The sequence below is a fragment of the Drosophila albomicans genome, chromosome 2L, assembly GCF_009650485.2.
Source record: "Drosophila albomicans strain 15112-1751.03 chromosome 2L, ASM965048v2, whole genome shotgun sequence".
In the NCBI taxonomy this organism is placed as follows: domain Eukaryota; kingdom Metazoa; phylum Arthropoda; class Insecta; order Diptera; family Drosophilidae; genus Drosophila; species Drosophila albomicans.
This window is the reverse complement of record NC_047628.2, coordinates 28,877,644-28,894,733: the sequence shown is the minus strand read 5'-3', so window position 1 is coordinate 28,894,733 and position 17,090 is coordinate 28,877,644. Positions and strand designations below refer to the sequence as shown.

Sequence of the window (17,090 nt, the reverse complement as noted above, 5' to 3'; positions counted from 1 at the left end):
AAATGCAAATGCAAATCGAATTGTAATCGATAGGGACGATTTTTGGCAATCGCTTACGTCAATGCCGATGGATCATCTCTAGTTGCAGTGCGCGCGTTTTCTGATCTGTGTGCGTTTTTTTTTCAATTGTTGTGCCGGTTTTAAATTGTTTGTAAATAATGTTAGGTTTGTGAATAATTGTCGAGTTTAATGCTTATCAGTTACCCAATTCTGCAGATACAGTGAAAATGTTGGAGATCGGTGGATGCACCTGCTACGTTATGGTAGATTACCTCTAGTTGCATTACGCGCGTCTTGTTTTTTAAATGAAATTTTTCGGTGAATTCGTTATTGTAACTTATTAATTGTATATGAGTTGCGATTAATATGTGTCAAAGATATAACAAATAATATTCAAAAAGTAAAAAAAAATTTTTGTTTTTGCAATGCAACTGCTAATCGAATTGTAATCGATAGGGACAATTTTAGGCAATCGCTCACGCCAATGCCGGTGGATCATCTCTAGTTGCATTGCGCGCGTTTTGTGATCCGTGTGTGTTTTTTTCCAATTGGTGTGCCTGTTGGAATATGTGTGTAAAGTGTTAGTTAAGTAAATAGTAATAGTGAATCAAGTGAAATGCTTATCAGTTTACCTGATAAATAATGTGAAAATGTTTGAGATCGCTCGTTGCAGCGGCTAAGCTTTTTTCTTTGGTGTAAGTCTGCACCATTTTTTTTGTTGTTTTTTTTTGGTGTGAAAATAGTGTTGGTAAATACAGGAAACGCTGTGGTTTTTTTTTCAAGGCTGTTGCTAAATACGGAAATACGGTTAATTCGTCACTTGGAGCATGAGTTACGCGCAGTTTCGATTTTGTGGTCATCGAAATACACAATGCGGGTCAGCGTGGACATGGTGCAGGTAATTTGCTTATATCCCTCGTCATAGGTCTCAAAATCAACGGCGACCCGTTGACCAACAAACGTCAGAAGCATGAGCAGATCCATTTTCCTGCCAGAGATCGAAAGTTCTTGGCAGAGACTGTAAATGAACCAGCTGCCCTTGATGTAATCGCTCCAGGTGCAGTGGTTGGGAATGGTGCTGAAGGCAACCAGAAAGTCTGCGTGTATTGGAATTCTATAGTTTGATGGGGAATCGCTGTCCGTCTGAGTTTGACCAGACATTCGATAACCTTTATCGCGCTTTCTGCCCCGATTCGCCTCAACGATAAAAAGTTTCGGTTTGCCCGCCAACGTTGGGCATTTGTCCGCCGTAAAAGCATTCCAGAGATCATCCATGCGATAATATGTATCCTTGGCGTAGATCAAATCGCACTCACCATACGAGAGCACCGCAATTAGAATGCAATCGTGTTCCGTATGATCCATTGCCACCGTTTCCTTAATTTTGTCCATCACTTCTTTGTGGCTCAAATCTTTAAAGGCTCGCACACAGAAATCGAGTTTCATAAGCGCTTCCGTTAGATTTTTGGTATCTACATTGGTTTCAATGCGATTCTGTAAGTTGGCAACGTCAAAATGCTCATGACCAAAGATTAGCGCCAAACCCCGAAACTTGTGATTCATTTTATATTCATTAGCGCAGCGTCCAGTGACCATACGTGCCACATTATCCTTTGGTTCTGTCTTGTCGTCCGTTTTCCTTAAAATGGCACAAGAGTTGCCATCCGTAGTATTGTGGTCGTCGTTATTCATCGTTCTATTTATTTAGAGTACTTCTCGAATCAGACGATTTCGAGCGAACTATTAAATGATTGAGCAACCGTTGTGTTCAACTTGACGGCTAAAGAGAGACTGATAACACCGTATATGGTGTCTGATCGAAGTAATCCAAAAGCTATCAAAAGCTTACATTCTGAAGCCAAGAAAATAATAAATGCACTTGTTGCCGACTTCGACGTTGTGTGTAAAAAAAATATATGGTTAGTGTAAAAAGCTTTCAAAAGCGTAATTCAACGAAAGAGCTAAATTATATTGAGCTTTCATCGTGTTTAGCTCTTAGCTAAGGATGGTGTATAAAACTAGAACTTTTAGAACGTTACCTAGACAAAAACCTTATAAAACTCGATATAACAAGTTCTGAAACAATATAACAGTTTTATAGACAATAAACTTAGAACAGTTTTATAAAATTACATAGGGAAAAAACCTTTATAAATGCGCTCCACCAAATTAGAAAAATTTAGTAGGTTTATTTGGTATAAAGTTGCCTCAGAATTTTATACAACTTTCTTTGATTGGAATTTTATATACTTTTATACATTTATGTAGTCAACAAATCTTATAAAACTCTTCCGTTGCAATTAGTTCCTTAAAATGTTATAAAACTCGCACTATAAAATTATAATTGCCTTATAGATATAAGTAGACATAAACCAAAAGTTAGAACAGTTTTATATGACAACTTTTTATGAAATCCACGCTTCAAATTATGCTTTTATAGCGAAACTACGCGAAACTTGGTGTTCTATAGCCGAAGTGGTGAATTGCAGATAAGTAAGCTATAAAAGAATTGTAATAAATATAGGCCAGAGTGGCATAATCATTGACTGTTATATGCCATAGTGGCATAATCATTGACTGTTCTATGCCAGAGTGGCATAATCAGGGGTTGTTCTAAAAGTTGCGAGAGCTTTTCGAAAATGTTACCCCGCTGCAACTTTGTTTGGGCCAACATGTTGCTTTTAGTCACCCCTTCCTAAGCAGCATGTTGCTAACAATCAGCGCGCCAATTGAAGTTAATTCAAGTTTCGATATTATTATGAAAATTATGTAAATTTCAGAGTAAAGTTGAAAGTAAAATGGTAATTATTTTATTAAATTAAATTATTTATATACTTACATATTATTTTTGCTAGCTATTGACTTGACACACTTTCTTATCAATGATAACATTGCAATGTTGCCCATTTCAGATTTGTTGCCAAGCGCTTCGTGAATGTTGCTGGCAACATTTGGCGACAACACTATGTTGCGATACACATGCGCAAAGCAAAGCGATTACTTCGGCTCACGCTCTGTTCGGCAAGCGGCGAAAATTCGGGAAAAAAACTAAAGTCAGTGATAAAGTGAAATTCGTGCGCGTTGGTTGGCCTTACACTTCGTGTAAGCTTCCAAGCTCAGACTCCGGCTCTCGCGGCGCTCGAAACTCGCTCTCACTCCCTCCCACACAAACACACACAAACACGCGCTCTCGCAGAAAACGTGTCGTGACTCGTCGTCGTTTCGTCCCGATCGGCGTCTTCACAAAACAAAAACAACAACAGCAACAATTCAAGTGCGTGCGAATTTCGAATAAAACATAAAATTGCCTTAAATTTAACAATCTCTAGTACGCGGTGTCAAATTCTGTAATTTGTGTAATAAAAATATCAAGTGTGAAGTGCTAAAAATAAATAATATTCAATAAGTTGACCAAGCTGCGAACGCGATGCGGCTAATTGGATTTATTCTAAATTTGGCTGCTTTAACAGGTGAGTGAGTTTTTGTTTTGTTTAACACAGTGAGCACTCGCTAAAAAGGGAGTAAACTTCTATATTATGCTAAGGAAGTTCCTTCTATACACATAAATTTACTTAACTGGGTTATGAGGCTGCCATGGAAAACTATTTATGTCATTATAATTTCTGTCTGTTTTGTTGTTTTTCCTCTTTCGCAATACCTCGCTGTTATGTGTTTTTTTCTGTGCTCCGCTTCGCTGGTCTAATTTAAAATCGATGGCACATTGTTGCATATTCTTCTCGTTTTCCTATTTTGCTTTTCGCGAAATCAATGAATCGCATATCGAATACGAATATCGAGTGCATTTCGAGTACATTCAATTTTACATTGAGTCATCTCGGGTGTCTGCCTCCAAAAACAAGCTGAGTTAAGCCTTTCGTTTTGGGGTCTCTCTTTGCTTTCGCATCGTTTTCCAACACTGCTGCAGAGACACTTCAATCTGCATGCTCCACAATTATGTGGTGCACTGCGTTTTAACTCTTTTTCGCTTTTTCTTGACACTCCAACGACAACGACAACAGCATCCATCCTCTGACTCAACAGCTCATCCAAGACAGTCCAGTAAATATTTAATTTAAACGTTTCCGTTTCTTCTCTCAAGCATAACCATTTGTTAATGGAATTGGTCACTCGGGCAATCTGCATATTACGTATACGTCCTTATGAAATTCAATTAGAAACTCTACTTCAAACTTGAAATATTCATCGAGTCGGAAGTTTGTGTAGAGTATTCGATGGTTTCTAGCAGCAATTACTAGCTGATTTATTCCGAATATTTTGTCTATATGATATATATTCATCAAGTCGAAGTATTCCATGTTTTTTCAACAGCAATTCTTAACTGTTTTGGTCCGATAATCTGTTTGACATATTTCTTTATCTCTATTATTATTATGTTTAATTCCATTTTTTAATTGTTAATGCAAGAATTTTTAGGATCTCTATTGTAGAGCTATTATTATAGATGTGGATTGGATATATGGATTGCTTGCAATAAAATACAAAAAAGATTTAACTGATTTTATTGATCAATTGAGAGATTTGTTATGAAATAATCAGATTCTATGCGTTCAATAAGGAATTAATTTCTTTAACAAAAATATAGATTTTACTATATTTAATATTTTCTTAAGGTTAAACGCTTTTTAATTTAGTTTGAACTTCCTTTTTCAACTGAAATTTCTTGTGCTGCTTCATTATATTCATAATATATAATCAATTATAATTTTCAACAAAAACATACATTTTACTATCTCTAATCTTTTCTTACGGTTATCTCTTATCTCTCCTAGTTTAAACTGCCTTAACTGAAATTGTTTGGGCTTCTATGTTTATCGGTTTGATAGTTTGTAATCATATTTTTTAGTTTTAATTTATTTAGCCTTGCCTTGCTATGAACTAATAAGATTCTATGAGTTCAATAAGGAACTAATTTTTTTAACAAAAATATACATTTTACTATCCTTAATCTTTTCTTAAGGTTAAACTGTTCTTTCTTCTAGTTTAAACGGATTTTATTAAAACGGAAATTTCTTGTGCCTTTATTATTCGTCCATTTATTATTAGTGTATTTATTATTCGGTTTGACAGTTTGTAATCATATATCTTCGTTCCACTTCCTTTAGTCTTTAGTGTTTGTTGTGTCGTTTGTGGCATCCTCGTGTATTTTTTTCCCCGCTTTTTTTGGGTTTGCTGTGCTGTGCCTGGCGTCGAGGCTTGCCTTGGTTTGTTGTGTTGTGTGTTGTGTTGTGTTGTGTTGCTTGTGCCCCACTTGCGGTTTTGTTTAATTACGCATATTACTGGGCCGCAGTCGCTGCACTCTCCATTCTCCACTCTCCACTCTCGGTCTCGGTCTCTATTACTGCCTGTCCCAGTTTTGTGGTCTCTTAGTGACGACTGCGAATGCGAGTGTCTTTGCATTTGCAGCTGCAGCTCTAGAGTCTTGTCAACAGCAGACAGAAGCAGCAACAGTCGTTCACTTCCGGTCCGGTCCGTTCTCTGCGGTTGTCTTGCCAGGATTGTCGAGTGAACACACACAACCGGACAACAACGACAACGACAGGCGGAGGCATTGAGTAAGCTCCTAAACCGAACGCCTTGTTAATTGCTTGGCTTTTGTGGCCGCACTTGGCAATGGCAAGTGTTCATTATCTCCCCTCACTCTCTCTCTCTCTCTCTCTCTCCCTCCCTCTCTCTCTCTCTCTCTCTCTCTCTCTCTCTGTCTCTGTATCTCTATTGCAATCGTTTTCCTCTTCATTTCCATCGAGCACACTTTACCTTAATGTAGTTTGGAATCTTCACCAGCATCAAGAGAGAGAGTTTGCATTTAACATATTTGTGCAGTAAATCGCTGAAATTAGATTCTACAGAAGGCTACAATAAATTATGGATACGGCTGCTGCAAGCTAATGAACCAACGTGCCAACAGCAACACTCGACACTCTACACACTCGACACTGGACACTCGATGTGGTTCGCCACAGCTGGGCTCATTACTTTTGCCCAGCACTGTGTTCTGTGTTCTGTTTCCGTCCGTCTCGTCTGTCTCGTGGCTCTAATTGAGGGAAAGGTCAGCGTCGCATCGATTTAACTAACGCGAGCCACGTCGAGGGCTCGCGTATAATAAAAGCAAAACGCAACAGCAAAAGAAGATAGTTCTTGTGGTTTGCTCGACTTGCGGATATCCTGTAAAGCAAAGAAATTTACCAAAAGAAAGCGAAGTTGATAAAGAGAGGTAATTTTAGAGATCAAGCTTTGCAGTTGATGTACCTTATATACCCTTTGAACTTGTGTTTGTAGGGTATTTAATGACAGCAACAGTTGTCGCATTAGAACAATACCAGCTGCTGTTCGACTAAAAATGCTGAAAATTATGCACTGCTATGAAAAACACTTTTAAACACATATTACAGGGTATTAAATGCAAGCATAAAAATTTGAGTAGTATTTAAAATTCAATAATCTACAAAATGAGTTAAAAACAATTGATTTAAATACAATTCATCTTCAAAAAACATTGCTCTGCACCTAATATATGCACTTTGGGGTCATATAACAGGGTATCAAATGCATGGTTATACATTTTAATAATGCTAAAAATGTTATAATCAGCATGTTAATTAAATAAAATTGAATTAAATAGAAGCTATCTCTTAAAATATTGCTCTGCAATCAATATACTCGCTTTAAGCGCATATTAGAGGGTATTAAAAGCGAGCTTAAGCATTTTAGTAGTATTAAAAAAGTAATACACAGCACATAAATTAAATGCAATTGAATTAAATAGAAGCTATTTCTTAAAATGTTGCTCCGCTACTAATATACACTTTAAAGTTTATATTACAGGGTATTAAATGCAGGCATAAACTTTTATTAGTGTTGAAAACTCACTAATCTTCTAATGAGTTAAATACAATTAAGTTAAATACAACACTTCTGCTAAAATGATGCTCTGCAATCAATATACTCACTTTAAGTGCATATTACAGGGTATTAAAAGCAAGCTTAAACATTTTAGTAGTGTTAAAAATGTTATAATCAGCATGTTAATTAAATACAATTGAATTAAATAAAAGCTGTATCATAAAATGTTGCTCTGCAATCAATATACTCACTTTTAGTCCATATTACAGGGTATTAAAAGCAAGCTTAAGCATTTTAGTAGTGTTGCCAATGCAGTAAATTGCAATTGAGTTAAGTACAACTATAGACTGTGCATTAATAGTTGCTTAATCCGAACTAATACACCCTTCAAAAGGGTGTCTTGTATTAAAGGGTATGCAAGTTGTCGGCTAGTTAAAGGGCGCTGCTTCAGACCGAAGCGTAGGTGTAGAGTAGTATGTTATGTGGAACCATTCAAGTTTCGCTTGACGGCTGTCAGAGTTTTCACCATTGCCCATTGCCCCCTTCAATTGAGCTGTTCTCTCTCGCGCGTCGGGCATCACTTGACCCCCTGCAAAGTGTCCCGCCCCCGCCCCCGCTTCTCTTCCTGCTCTACTTTCTGCTGTTGCATTGCATGATAAATTGCCACTTGACTTTGCATATTTGTGTTGGTGGAACGCAGCAGCAGCAACAGCAACAGCAGCGGCATTCAACAGCAGCGTGCCCCATCTCTCAATCCCTAAGTCCCTTGTTTATTGTTGTCCAACTTTTGGCCCGACGCTCGAACTTTGACTTTTGCTGTTTGCAGTTGCTGTTTGCCGAGCAGCGCATTTCACCTTGACATCTTTTAAGTTTCTCTTCTTTATGCCTGGCCAAAAATAAGCCACCAAACAAGCATCGAAGCTGCTGTCACCTTCTTCTGTCCGCTCGTCTCTCTTTCTGCCACTTGCCTCGAGTGTTGTTGTTCGTTGTGCGCCTGCCACATACATATAACTGACACATCCAAAAGTGTCCTGTCATCCTTCCGACCGTCTTCCATCTTCCATCTTCCATCTTCCCTTGCATCCTTGCTCTGTTCTCTGTGTATGTCTGTCAACACCGCAGCAGCTATCTTTTTTTTTTGTCCTTTCATTTATGCATACATGGTATTTGCGCTCGCCTTTCGCTTTTCGCCTCTTTTCTTCGTTTTTCTCGCTTTTTTGATGTCGCTTTTTATTAATATTTTTTCCTTTTTATTTTTAAATCCGACAACCACTCGCCGTTGAGTGGCTGTCAGGTGTCAGGCCGCGCATTTCTCTCACTCTTCTTTCCCTCTTTCTCGCTCGCTCTCTCTCTCTCTCTGTTTGAAAATGACACTACATACTATATATTGTTATATAGCAACTGTACAAACTGCGAACTGGAACTCTTCCTGCGGCTGTCGAGGTCGAGATACTTGTCTCGGTTGCGTTCAGATGCAGATAAAACTGCAATCGCAAAGCGAACAGTTGAATGGACTTTTCACTCTTTGTCCCAGGAAATTGACGCGTCTTGCTTTCGACTTTGCTGCATACAAATTCAATTAATAACATAGCCGTATTTATTGAGAACAAATACTTATGACGATCTATAACAAAATTGTAGAAGTTAATTAACAAATTCTTTTTATGGTCAAAATCGCCTGATTACTAAGGGTATTAGTTGCTTTGGCTAATAATCTGGTATATTTTGAATATACCAAGTGTAGGCTTTGGTACATTTTTAGTATTTTGTGGTACAATAATTAGGTATATTTTAAAATCAATATATCACGTTCTGGTATATTTTACCTTTAGCCCTTGATATATTTTTGTATTTTTGGTGTATAAATTTGGTATATTTTAAAGTTAATACCACATAGCGGGTATCTCAAATATCGAATATACTGTATTTTGACTGATTATTAAGAAAATTAGTTGCTTTGGCTGATAATCTGGTATATCTTAAATACCAAGTGTAGCCTTTGGTACATTTTTAATATTTTGTGGTACATTTTGGTATGGTGGTATCTTTTAAAATCTATATATCACGTAGTGGTATATTTAGCCTTCGGTATATTTTTGAATTTTAGGTATATTAATTTGGTATATTTTAAAGTTAATACCGCATAGCGTGTATTTCACAATCGAATATATTTGACTGTATTTTTTTGCCTTTCGATTATGGAAATCGTTCCAATTATTGTAAAAATTGATGACAAATCTTTGGAATATTGTCGGCAGCTGTAGCGTGAGAATTTGAAGCATTAGAAATAGATTTGATGACATTTGCATACTTGGCTTGAAATGTTTATACCATATTCGTGAATGTAAATAAGCTTAGTAAGCATTTTTCAGTTATTCTATTAAAGTACTATATGAATTTTCAAGTGTTTATTTTGTTTGTTATTTTCTTTAATCACTTAAGTTGTGAGCTTCGCTTAAAAATGCTTGAATAACAATGCAAGTCAGCTTTCAGCAAATCGCATAACTATTTTCTCAATTCTTCAGCTTGAATTTGTTTTTTGTGTGGAACATTTTTAACTCTTTCATTGTATTCGTATTTTCAGTGTTTATTACGTATCTCGTGATACGCAACTAATTGAAATGAATTCCAAACTTTTTATTCACACTCATGTGAGCTTCGGTTCCAATTTCGGTTTTAGTTTGCCACACAGATTGACAAATTTAGTGTCATGCTGCAGTTGCATACTCACAGACACTCACACACACTCTGCCACACACACTCAATCGTACACACTCACACACTCTTTGACAATCTAACAAATTGTTACTACAATTGACACTCGCATAATGTCAAGCGTTACGCTCTCTCTCTCTCTCTCACTCTCCCTGTCTCTGTCTCCCTTTGTATCTGTCCACTTTGCATGATTCAACTATTCAACTATCCATGGTCTAGAAATCATTGCACTTGTCAGCGTCGAAACAATGTGGGAAATGTGAAAGAGCAAGTGGACAGCAGAAGCGGCAAGCATTGTCAAGCTTCAATTTAGACTGTGTTCGAGTTGCGCATTGTTTATAATTTAATAAATTGCTCATTAATTAAGTGGCTTACTGGTTCAAATACCCCGCATTCACATTCCCCAAAATGGGTGTACTCATTCGTTGGGTGAATGGGAGCAAACAAAGCTTCAAATTAGGCAAGTTATCCAAGCAATTATTTGAATTCATAATTTGAAGAGAGATTTAATGTGCTTTCAAGAGTTAATTTTTGTTCAAATATAGCAAAAGTTAAGGCTGATATAAGTTTAGAATTGGATTGATAGAGCTTTATATGATATTACAGCTTTTATGTACTTTAGCAAAGCTTTAATGTGCTTTTAATGGGAAAAGTGATTCTTTAGCTTATTAAGTGTATAAGTTGAAAAAGGTTGAGTACCTTTTAGATCTTTCTTTTAATAAGGAAGCACCTCAGTTTACCTAGTTTATACGCCTTAGATTAGATAAGAGCTTTTAAAGACTTTGTCAACGCTTTAATGTGCTTTCAAGAAAAGGTTTATGATTATGATTATGATTTATGCTTTCCTTACATATTTAATAATAATAAATCTTTCTTTTAATAAGGAAGCACCTCAGTTTACTTAGTTTATACGCCTTTGATTAGAAGATAGCTTTTAAAGACTTTGTCAACGCTTTAATGTGCTTTCAAGAAAAGATTTATGACTAGGTTTGCTTTCGTTACATATTATAATTGTTGCTTGCAATTGGATTGTATAATAAAGGGATATAGTAGGATTAACTTAGCCTTTTTCCATATTCATAGTGTGTAGAAATCTCGATATTCAGAACTTTCAAAATCCAGAAACTTGCACTCAATCATCATTCTTTATGCATATTTTTCTTATACTGGAAGAAAGGGTTCGCTTTGATGATTTAATTTCTAGCAGCTGTATGCGAAGCTCTCGTATGCATTTATCAATTTATCAATTAACCTCTGACCTCTGTCAACAAGTGAAGCAATAGAATAAAGCATATTAAGAACTCGACTCAAAGTCAACGTCAACGTTTAGGGAATGCAAAAGAAACAGATGAATGTTGTACACAATGGTAAAGCAAACGGGAGCGTGGGGGGCATAAATGTTATAATTCAATTAAGAGTTAAATAAATAACCGAATGGTTATTGGTCGGAGCGAAGAGCATAAAGCAAATGGCAATTTATCAGGCGCATTTAATTGATGTTTATGCAATGCCATTAAATTGAATTGCCCGATCACCGATTGTCGCATGTAAAAAAGCATTGGCAAAAAATTGTTAACAATAATCGATTTGCATGTGTTTTCAATCAAAAAATAAACATGATGAAACAACCACAGCAACACCAACAGCAACACAACACAGCATAAAAGGAAGAATGTGCAATTTAATTTGTGTATATGTTTTTATACCCTGCAGGCAATGAACAATGTGACAAAGGATAGAGTGAATTTCTATTCAAAATTCGTATTTAATCTTTTTAAATAATATAAATATAATATGCGTCTAAATTTAATTTCTATATTTAGACGCTTTCTGTCTTATCTTCTCAGCTAATCCATTTGAAAATTGCTAAGCTTTAAAATTTTGTTATTTGAGTCTAACATTCCCCATTGTATTTTTGCTTATCGCTAGCAAAATATTTTATTTATATGATTTTGATGCTTGAATTGGCAGTTTTTCATGGGTTTTTGCGTTTTGCTCGACGAGCCGAAGATTCATTCGTTCATTTGTTTGTGTTTATAAATATTGAAAATGTGTGTTTGACAACAACAAAAAAAAAAGATGAAATTGTTGCCAAAATGTGCATTCAATCAGTTGCTAATAACATTTGCATAACAACGCTTTTTCATTCTTGTGATTTATTATTATATTAATTTCGATGCAGGCCAAAAGCAATTGAAACCCATCAAAAAACATACGAATGCATTTGATATCAATTCAAAGTATTTTATTTTGATGTGTAGAAAAATGTTTTTAAAAAATAAATAGAATTTTTGATTAACTGAAAGTTGTTTATCAATTCTATCACATTGTAAAGAAGTTATTTAAATTGTTGTGACAAAGCCAATTTGAAGTAGTTGAATTGAAAAATGGGAAAATCAAACTGTGGTTTTTATTGTTAGATTGAAAATCATAACTGCATTAATTGCATAATGGCAATAAATCATTAAAAACGCAAATTAAAATTGCGTTAAAATTACATTTTTATCATGACTTTTTTGGTATGATTAATGAAATGAACACGCCGTAAAATCGCGATAAATATTTAAATTAGTTTTTTATATCTAAAAAATGTTGTTGTAGTTGTATTTGTAGTTAGGGTATGCCACAGGCAGCTTGCAACGCTGCGGCCAATTTATGTGGCAAACGGGGCAACAACAGCAATAATCAACGAGTATAAAAAATACATATAATAAATAGGAACATCTGAGAGAGATAGAGAGAGAGAGAGAGAGAGAGAACTGATACTGATGTATGCATATGTGATAAAAGACAGCGCGACGCATAAAAAATGCATGCAACACATAATGCCGCATGACCCGGCGTGGGCACGCCCACAAGCCCGCAAAACGCCCACAAGGACAAAAACATCAGAGAAATAAGAGAGGAAGGAAGGAGAAGAGCAGATGAAGGCATGTGAAATGAAATAAATGCGCTGCGTATTGTCTGGGCAAAAAAAAAACGAGCAAAAGCGGGAAGAAAAAACATGTGAATGAGTGTGATCGACTTTAAAGTACCTTGTAAAATATTTTAAGGAAGTAAGAAACTAACTAACTATGGAGTATTTTTTTTATAAAGTTGAACAGATCTAGTTTAGCTAGTATCTAAATATATAATCACAGAATATTATAGACTGTGATTGCTTATAAGCTTTTGTCCGGGTTTGCAAAGACGTAATTTACGGCAACTTTACGGCTACGAATATTAGAATAAAGTTCGGGAAATTAAGAATTGAGAATATCAATCAGAATATTATCGCATGACTTGCAGACTTGCAAATTTATGCAAATTAAAGTTAATTAAAGCCGTTTATGGATTATATTTTACACAACAAACTTTGAGTATATAAAATACAATATTGTGCTAAAGATTTTTTTCTGTTCTTTAAATATGAAATATGATGAAAAGTTTTTCTTTTTTAATTGTTGAGTGTGTAATAAATTTCGTCAATTATCTTATAAAAACTAGTCACAGCTTTTTGCGAGAGCTATGCTACCCGCTTAAGCTCATTACAGGGTACAAAAAGCTGATGATGAAAAAACGCAAAACCGACAGTTATTATAAAGCAAAGGTAGAGGGGCAAAGGGTAAAGTTAAGTGGATATGTGAGTACAAATGTGTGTGACAGTGCATGTGACTCTCTCTCAGTGTGTGTGTGTGTTTGTGTGTGTGTGATGCTAACCTAGTTTATGACAGAGTTTAAATTATCCCTTTGTTTTTGCCACAGTGTTTTTTTCCGCTCGGCAAACAAAAGCCAAAAGCAAAAGCGTTCAAGTAGACACTGCAAACACACACACACACACACACACACATACACGTGTGGTTGCTTATGTATGTGTTAGTGGTTTATCTTTCACTGTGTGTGTGTTAATGGCGGCGGCTGCCATCAAGAAATTGCATATTAATCAAGCGGAAAGCGGAAAGCGGCAAAGCCAAAAAATAAGCATAAAACGAGGCAACTTTATGAACGTTTAATAAGACGCCAAATGGTGTTTGTAAATGTATGTAGATGCATGTGTGTGTGTGTGAGTGTGTGTGTTAGTGACTCCGACGAAGGTCAATGGCACTCAGTCCCTAGTTGATGCGGACAAATCTTTATGGCCGCGCAATAAACACAAATTGCTTGTCATATGCGCGCTTTGTGTAACGAGCTGTTAGCGGGTAGTAAAGAGGGAGGAGGGAAGGGAAAAGGAAGGAGAAGGGGGCGTGTACATCGGAGTCAACTTAACAATTTGTCCTGCAACACAAAAATGCTGGCCAACTAAAAGCGCCCACAACGCGCATAAATCTGCGAGCAACAAAAACAACAAACATTCCGACAACATTGAAGAAACAACGAACAACCACAACATCGAGCAACAACGAGCAACACAACACCAACAACTGACAATTGAATTTATTGAGCTGAAGTCTATCAATCAGTTAATACGAAGCCGCTGGCCAACTGACAGTTGCCATTTACCATCTGACCGGAACACTGAGCGGGCCAAGCTTCTGCTCTTGACTTTCTTGCTTGCTGCATGCTGAAAGTTTTGCTTGTTGCCTGCGGCATGTGTGGCACTGTGTGCCAGTGTGTGGCAATGTGGTGGCCTACTGTAATCACTGAGTCACTAGATATTCACAGTGGTCAAATGGCACTCAAATAGTCCATTAATCGCCAATTGCTTAGAGGCAAAGTTAGTGGAGATGAAGCTAAAGAAAATGTTTATATAATACTTTTATTTCGTGGAATATTTTCTTAGCCATTATAATACTTTACATTTTATTATAGACTTTATTATTTTTGTTATGCAAATTTGTTGAAGCAAAAGAGAACGTTTATACAATGTTTCGATTTGTTATGCAAATCTGTTATATACCTTATGGATTATATATTGTGGATTATATATTGTAGATTAAAGATAGTATCTAACGACTGATTCTCGTAATTATGTATCCGCAAACATAAGGGTAAATGATATGAGGCTGCTTAAAACAAGAACTGTAAAATTGTTGTAAATTGTTATTATTCTACTTATTATTTATCTATATAACATATATGTATACAGTTTTTTACCCTGATTGAATTTTGAATCCGTAACTTGAACTGCTAAGTAGATTTGTGTAGATTTGAGATTTGTATGCAACACATCTTAGGTTATTTCATTGGTCAATAAGGATGGGTTTTTTTTAAGTTTGTACTTCACAAAGCACACAAAAAATGTTGTAGCATTTAAATGATTTGTAAATCAGACGAACACAGTTGAACTTATTTCATTAGGTAATAAGGCTGGAGTTTTGAAAGTTTCTACTTTCTAAGCAACAAAAAAAGGCGATAAACGAAAGAACTATCGATTAACATAATTAATTACTAGACTAATTGTATTCAACACAGCTTAAGTTATTTCATTGTGTAATAAGGCTGGTTTGTTTTAACTTTCTGCCTTCTAAGGAACAAACAAAGTGTTGAACTTTTTAAACTGTTGCTTGTAATCTTCCTCATACATCAGACGAAAATGAGAAAAGCGATCGATTAACAGAGTTAGTTAAATAACTAACTAGTCAAATACTAGTTATATATTTTATATATTTCACATATTTTCTCAGGTAGTAAAAATGAAATTAAAAAATTGGCAAACTTTTCAGCAAGTGCAAACCAATGTGGCTGACGTAGAAGACTTTATGCCCAGTGTATGTGTCGAGTGCAAAATGAGGTTGATATATGATCAAAGGGAGGGCGTGACAAGGGTCTGGAGGCGTTCGTTGGTGGCTGTGGTAGTGGTGGTTAAGGTGGGCGTGGCAGCTGGGACAAACGACGATTGTGGCAGGTAACAGGCAAATTACAATTTCGCCAAGCAGCCATTGCGGTAAAAGGATCTGCTTTGACTCGCAGAGAGAGAGAGAGAGAGAGAAAGACCATAAAAATAGCAAGGAAATAAATGTAAATGTTGCAAGTGGCACAGCAATGTTTACTTAGCCAAAGCTAAAGCCAAAGCCAGCGACAAAGACAAAGACAAAGCCAAAGAGCTGTGCTCCTGGTCAATTTAAAACAAAGTCTCAACCAGAAGCCATTGTGGGCCACTTATGTGTATGTGTGTGTGTGTGTGTGTGGGTGTGCCATAACTGTTGTAGTTGTTGTTGTTACTGCGGCGGATTTATAAACTGGTTAACAAAGTTGTGTGCTGGGCATTCATGTAAATATTTAATGAATTGCATTAGCAGCGAGTGGCAGACTCGAGACTGAGACTGAGAGACTCAGAGACTCGGAGACTAACTTTAGTCTAATTAAATGGCAGGGCCACAAAGTTTTTGGTGCAACGACTTTAAGCTTCAACCCGACTTGCAATTTGTCACTTTTAATGACTTGTCAGCGGGCGTTTTGCTGCATGCCGCACATGTTGCCGCCACCTAGACTCCGCCTCCTCTTCTCTCTTCGACATCGACTTGGGAACCTAATGTAATTGAAAAGTTTTAGCAGCATGCCACAAGAGAGAGGAAGATGCAACGTTGCCGCCGTTAACTGTCTTGAGCTGCCGTCTTAGCCACAACTGCAACAGAGCTTGGAGGCAGCAGCATCATCAATGCAACGGCAGCGACAAGAGCGTTGAGCAAATGGAGCGTCATGAAACAACAGCACGTCCTTGGCAAATTCAATTTGTCAAAAAGATGCTGTCACGCAGCAATTGCTGAATGCTTACTTAATTCCTATTCCTATTCGTGTTTCTGTTTCTGTTGCTGTTGCTCTTACTGTCAATGCAACGCGTCTAACTGCAAGTGCTTCAGACTTCAGACGGACTCGAAACCAAACCAAACTCAAGCAAGTTATTACAGCATTTATGCACAACACGAAACTTGAATTCTCTTGCAATCTAGTCTCAACTTTTTTCCCTCTTCTCATTAAGCGTGCTATTGCTAATTTAATGTTTCCCTGTCTGTGATAAATTCGTCTCTTATTTCACTTAGTTTCTCTCTGTTTTATGTTCATCTTTCATTGATTCTTGTCATTTCTTTCATAGGTTTTTTTTTCTAATCTTTACAAGTTACTTTTTTCAATGACTTTTCGTAGTTTGCCTCTTCTCTATTGATTGCCTTCACATTTTTTCCAATAGCCAGTTTCATAGCATAGTTAAAATACTCCATGTTGAGTGTATGCTGCAGAAAATATCGTTTGTTCGCCGCACGTGAACAGTTAATAAATGCCAGACCGAAACGCATTGAAGGATGCCACAGTGCGTGATGCAATTGCTGAAGCGTTTGCTCTGCGGTTTTCCATATCCTGTAACTAAAGTGAGTCTATGATGGGGTATATGAAAGTAGTGTAGTTTATGTGCTGGGTATCTGCTAGTCAGTCAAACGCTAGCTTCTGGCTGTTGCGTGTTGAATGGTGGCATCATTATGACTTATTGTTCGCTGGCTGTTTACATGGCGTATGAGCAACGGAAATGAGGGAATGATGGCAGCAAAACGACTTGCAGTTGCCACTTACTTACACTTTTCGTCTCGAGCGTTGCTTTGGCC

At 36.6% G+C, this 17,090-nt stretch overlaps 3 protein-coding genes across 3 annotated transcripts in view; 1 reads left to right on the top strand and 2 right to left on the bottom strand.

Annotated features, from left to right (window-relative positions):
* LOC117564376 (sorting nexin-21) overlaps positions 1 to 17,090 on the bottom strand; it is a 78,085-nt gene that overhangs the window by 5,693 nt on the left and 55,302 nt on the right. The gene's annotated exons all lie outside the window — the stretch shown is intronic.
* On the bottom strand, positions 812 to 1,772 carry LOC117565523 (caspase-like). The gene has a single exon (XM_034244661.2). The coding sequence runs from the start codon at positions 1,690 to 1,692 to the stop codon at positions 817 to 819; it is 876 nt and encodes a 291-aa protein (XP_034100552.1). The 5' UTR covers positions 1,693 to 1,772; the 3' UTR covers positions 812 to 816.
* The window catches only part of LOC117565521 (limbic system-associated membrane protein), a 98,380-nt gene continuing 84,227 nt past the window's right edge, over positions 2,938 to 17,090 (top strand). The window contains exon 1 of the mRNA XM_034244659.2: positions 2,938 to 3,470. Within this exon, the coding sequence (XP_034100550.1) occupies positions 3,428 to 3,470 (43 nt within the window). The 5' untranslated portion in view covers positions 2,938 to 3,427. The remainder of the gene's footprint in view (positions 3,471 to 17,090) is intronic.